The following is a 6,000-nucleotide window of genomic DNA, read 5'->3' on the forward strand; positions in this document are numbered from 1 at the left end:
TTTTAATTTGCCTTTTCCTGATGATTAGTGATGTTGAGCACCTTTTTGTGTACTTGTTGGCCATTTGTATGTCTTCTTTGGAAGAAAGTTTATTGAAGTCCTCTGTCCATTTTATAATCAAATTATTTGCTTTCTGCTATTGAGTTCTGTATGTATGTACCCCTTAAGAATATTAATCCCTTATGAGATAGATGGTTTGCAGACATTTTCTCCCATCCTGTAGCTTGCCTTTTCATTTTGTTGACTGTTTCTTTTGCAGAAGATTTTAAGTTTGATGTATGTAGTCCCACTTATTGATTTTTGCTTTAGCTGCTTGTGAGTTTGGTGTCATATCCAAAGAAAAAAGAAAAAAGTGGCCAAGATCGATGTCAAAGATCTTTTCCTCTGTGTTTAATTCTAGGAATTTTACAGTTTCAAGTCTACTGTGCTTCCATTTCAACTTGAAGGACTTATTTGAACATTATTTGCAGGGCAGATCTAGTAGTAGTGAACTCCCTCAGCTTTTTGTCTGGGAATTCCTTAATTTCTCCCTTATTTTTGAAGGACAGTTTTGCCAGATATAAAGTTCTAAGTTGACAAGTTTCTTTTCTTCAGCACTTTAAATGTGTCATTCCATTGCCTCCTGGGATCCCTTACACATGATGAGTAGCTTTTCTCTTGCTGCTTTCAAGATTCTCTTTTTGCATTTGGTTTTTTCATTATATGTCTTGGCATGGGTCTCTTTAGATTTATCCTACGTGGAATTTGCTGCTTCTGGAATTTTTTTGTTGTTGTTTGTGTTTTTTGCTTTAAATTTTTTTAACATCTTTATTGGCATATAATTGCTTGACAATGTTGTGTTAGTTTCTGCTGTATAACAAAGTGAATCGGCTATATGTATACATATATCCCCATATCCCCTCCCTTTTGCATCTCCCTCCCACCCTCCGTATCCCACCCCTCTAGGTGGTCACAAAGCACCGATGAGCTTCTGGAATTTGTAGAGCTTTGTCTTTCCTCAAATTTCGTAAGTATTCAGCCATCATTTCTTCAAATAATCTCTCTCATCTTCTGGGACTCCTATAATTGTATATATATTGGTCCTTTTGATGGTGTCCTGTAAATCCCTCAGGTTCTATTCACTTTTCGTCATTCTTTTTTTCTTCTTGATCCTCAGACTCAACAATTTCAAATGACCTGTCTTCAAGTTTACTGATTCTTCCTTCTGTCTATTTGAGTTTGCTGTTGAACCCCTCCATCTCCAGTGAATTTTTCAATTCAGTTATTGTATTGTCACCTCCAGAATTTTTTTTGGCTCCTTTCAACACTATCTCTCTTTGTTGATATTCTTATTTTGTTCATATATTATTTGCCTGATTTCCTTTAGTTGTTTGTCCAGGTTTTCCTTTAGCTTTTTTGCATGTTTAAGTAAGTTGTTTTAAAGATGTTGTCTAGTGAGTCTGTTGCCTGTGTTTATTCAGGGATAGTTTTTGGAGATTTATTTTGTTCCTTTGAATAGGCCCTTTTTCTTGTTTCTGTGTATGCCTTATGATCTTTTGTTGAAAATTTGGCATGTGAGAAAACAGCCACCTCCCCTTGTCTTTGCAGATTACCAAGCAATACCTTCAGTAATTGGCAGGGTATATCCTCAGCTTTGGGATCCACTTGGGATGAAGCTAACATCTTCTCAGTTTTTTTTCCTGGGCATGAATCTTGCTTGCGCCACATGTGTGCATTCCCCTCCCTCCAATTTCCCTGGAATACATGGCTGCTGTTAAGTGTGTTATCTTCTCGGAGAATCTTACGACTGCTTCTCAGGGCCTTGCATGACCCAGGCATCCATGGGTCAGTGATCCCCTTGCAGTTTTCATGTGCTGTTGTGCTTTCCACTTCCTTCAGTGACTTCTGCCAATCTGAGATCTGAGCTATGCTGTTGTTCCCTGTCAGAACTCTGGAGTCAAGTGCAACAGAAATCAGTTCCTCAGGTATCCCACAGACTAGTCCTTCTGACCTGAGGGAGGGAACTGGGAATTGGGTTACTTCATCTCAACCATGCCACACCTGGGAGAAAGTGGAGTGAGGGTGGGTAAAAAGGCCATAAAATGTCCTACCATTTGAAAGTGGGTTTTTTTTATTTTTTATTTTTCTTGATTGAGCATTTGCTTGGTTGCAATCACTCTGTGAAAGCAATGTACCTTGTGTGAACTGGCTATCTACAGCTGAGGCAATCCCCAAATGAGTCTGACAGCTGGGTGCTCCCTACCAGCAACACTCCCAGTAGCTGGGATAATGATTCTTCATTCCTGAAGAGGGATCTAGGTGATGTGTCACAGCATCCACCTCAGACCTGAAGTCATGAAAAGCAGAGGAAGATTATGTGTAGATACAGGCCACATATACATAATGGCCATCCAGTGGCTCTAAAGGTGGCTAACAGGGTGTCAGAAATGGAGTAGAGTATCAGCTCTGATCTTGACCCCAGAAAATTCATGTGTACCCTGACATTTCATTATATGAGTTGTTTAATGTTCTTTGGCTAGAAAAGTTGACAAACTGGAGTACCAGGCACCATGAAATATGAGGGAGAAATGAGGACAGATTGTTTAAATATGAACACAGCATGGCCCAACCCAGATTTCCTTTATTCCACCCATGCAGACAGGTGAAATTCTCTGGAGAAGTTGAAGAAGAGGGGATGTGACTTACAGGCACCAGCTGGGAATGATATGCTGGAAAGAAAACAGTCAACTTAGGTAAAGTCTAAATATTGAATGTGAAACCATTAGCCTCTTCATTTTCACAGAACTTCTGTTGCTGGGCTAGTTTTCATCTCCTTCCTATCCCCTAAAGGCAGAAGATTGTAGAAACAACTATCTCAGAGAAAAGATCTTCAAATACTGACACTTGGGAGAACCACAACTAAAAAAGTGGCTCATTGCCTGATCACTTGACAAGTAGCAGTTCTCAAACTGTGGTTCGTGAACTTCTTGGGGGCCCTAGGAGGGCCCTAGGATCCTTTCAAGGGGTCCAAAATATCAAAATTATTTTTATAATATTTCAGATGCTATTTGCCTTTTTAAATGTGTTAATCTTTGCAAAAGATGGTGCAAAAGCAATGAGTAAAACTATTGGCCCATTTAGCATGAATCAGGGCAGTGGTACCAGTGTACTAGTAGTCATTCTTTTCTTTACTGACACACTCAAAGTTTTTTTTTAAAGTCAGTTTCACTTAAGATTCTCTTTCTTGAAGTAAAATTTATTAATTTTATGGAAATCTTCACCCTTTAGTAATGACTTTAATATTCTGTGTGACAAAATAGGAATATACAAAAGCATTTGAGCAATTGTTTGAATTTGTGACCTGAAGTTGATGCTTTTTTTCATGGGAAACCACTTTTCCTTGAAAGAACTACTGACAGATAAAATATAAATATTCAGACCTGGGTATCAATAGACATTTTCTCAAAAACAAATAAAATGAGCCAACCACTTATGACAGTATTTGTTACCAGTGATAAAATTTAAGCTTTCAAGTGAATTTGTAATTTATAATTGTAAATGCCAGTGAGAGTTTGTCAGCTTCTCAATATTTAAAAATGTTTCTGATGAGATCATTGGTGATATTAATAATATTTTTGATATTATGTAATAGAATGTATTAACATTTGAAAGACCTGCATATCTCAGTGAACCAGTATTTTCCAAGTGACCAATGCATAGTGTAACATGCATAATCTATGAGTAAAAGATTTATTCATTATGCAGAAAATAGGCTAAGGGATTTTAATGTAATGGTATGAGAATTTTTTGATAGGTATTTAGATTCCACATTGCAACTAACCTTTAAGAAGACCAGTTGTTGAATTTTGGTGCAGTATCAAAGCAGCATATCCATAATTATCTAAAAGAACTATTAAAACGCAGCACCCCTATTCCAATGATGTGTTGACATGAGCCTGGATTTTCTTCATACACCTCAACCAAAAAAGTGCATCACCACGGACTGAATGAGGATGCACATAGGAAAATCTACTTGTCTTCTAATAAGTCAGACATTAAAGAGATTTGCAAAAAATGTAAAACAATGCCACTCTTTTCCCCATTTCTGTTGTTTTGAAAAATAGTTTCTTGTTTTGTTTTTTGAGGTACACGGGCCTCTCACTGTTGTGGCTTCTCCCGTTGCGGAGCACAGGCTCCGGACGCGCAGGCTCAGTGGCCATGGCTCACGGGCCCAGCCGCTCCGTGGCATGTGGGATCTTCCCGGACCGGGGCACGAACCCGTGTCCCCTGTGTCGGCAGGTGGACTCTCAACCACTGCGCCACCAGGGAAGCCCTTGCCTTCATTTTTGAAGACTATTTTCCCTAGATACAGAATTGTAACCTATTAATTTTTGTCTTTCATCACTTTGCAGATGTAGTTCCATTGTCTTGTGGATGTCATTTCTTCTGATTACATGTCAGCCATTTTTTCTTTTCACTGTTTCCTACATGGATTGTCTTTTGTTCTGCTTTCAGGATTTTGTTATTATCTTGGTTTTCAGAATTTTGACCAGAATATGACTATATGTGGATTTCTTTGAATTTATCCTGCTTCGGGTACACAGAGCATCTTGGAATTGTGGGTAGATATATTTCACTAATTTTGAAAAATCATGGCCATCGTATCTTCAAATATATCATCTAATTATTCCTTCTTATACTCCAATAACACATAAGTTAGACTGTTTGATATTGTCTCACATACTTCTGAGCTCTGTTCCAGTTTTTTAAAAATAGTTTTATTGAAGAATAATTGACATACAATAAGTGACACATTTAAAATTTGATAAAGTGTATATTAAAATTTGATGTAAAATTTAAAATTTGTGGAATGGCCAAGATGGCAGAATAGAAAGACCCACAGTTTATGTTCTCCCATGGGAACACCAGAATTACAACTATTTATAGAGCAACTATTCATAAGATGGCCTGAAGACTAGCAGAAAAGATCTTGTTCTGCAGAGCTGGAATGCCCAGCTCGGGGTCTCTTCCCTCCGTCGTCAAGGAACTGCCCCAGAGCCCAAGGGGAGGGCGGCCTCACTGAGGCTGCCGGCTCTGGAGGGGCCCTGGCGGCTGAAGCCGCAACAGTCATGGGGACAGCAGGCCGGATCACTCATCCTGGGATAAGCCAGCTGCCATGTCATGAGGACACTCAAGCAGCCCTAAGGAGAGATCCATTTGGCAAGGAACTGAGGCCTCTTAACTACAGCCATGGGACCATGTGGATGAAAGGCTCTTGGTGCTGCAGCCAGGAGTCAGTGTTGTGCCTCTAAGGTGGGAGAGCCAACTTCAGGACACTGGTCAACAAGAGACCTCCCAGCTCCACATAATATCAAACAGCGAAAATCTCCCAGAGATCTCCGTCTCAACACCAGCACGCAGCTTCAATCAACAACCAGCAAGCTACAGTGCTGGACACTCTATGCCAAACAATGAGCAAGACAGGAACACAACCCAACCCATTAGCAGAGAGGCTGCCTAAAATCATAATAAGTCCACAGACACCCCAAAACACACCACCAGACGTGGACCTGCCCACCAGAAAGACAAGATCCAGCCTCATCCACCAGAACACAGACACTAATCCCCTCCACCAGGAAGCCTACACAACCCACTGAACCAACCTTAGCCACTGGGGACAGACACCAAAAACAACGGGAACTACGAACCTGAAGCCTGCAAAAAGGAGACCCCAAACACAGTAAGATAAGCAAAATGAGAAGACAAAAACACAGAGCAGATAAAGGAGCAAGATAAAAACCCACCATACCTAACAAAAGAAGAGGAAATAGGCAGTCTACTTGAAAAAGAATTCAGAATACTGATAGTAAAGATGATCCAAAATCTTGGAAATAGAATAGACAAAATGAAAGAAACATTTAACAAGGACCTAGAAGAAATAAAGATGAAACAAACGATGATGAAGAACACAATAAAGAAATTAAAAATACTCTAGGGCTTCCCTGGTGGCGCAGTGGTTGA

General features: G+C 39.7%; 1 protein-coding gene across 1 annotated transcript in view; it reads left to right on the top strand.

Annotated features, from left to right (window-relative positions):
- The window catches only part of LOC113615661 (uncharacterized), a 28,308-nt gene extending 24,195 nt beyond the window's left edge, over positions 1-4,113 (top strand). The window contains exon 2 of the mRNA XM_027098312.1: positions 2,638-4,113. Coding sequence (XP_026954113.1) covers positions 2,638-2,664 — 27 coding nt within the window. The 3' untranslated portion in view covers positions 2,665-4,113. The remainder of the gene's footprint in view (positions 1-2,637) is intronic.
- The last annotated feature ends 1,887 nt before the right edge of the window (positions 4,114-6,000 follow it).

Source organism: Aethalodelphis obliquidens, unplaced genomic scaffold (assembly GCF_003676395.1).
Source record: "Aethalodelphis obliquidens isolate GAN/ISIS:26980383/991018 unplaced genomic scaffold, ASM367639v1 scaffold122, whole genome shotgun sequence".
NCBI lineage: Eukaryota > Metazoa > Chordata > Mammalia > Artiodactyla > Delphinidae > Aethalodelphis > Aethalodelphis obliquidens.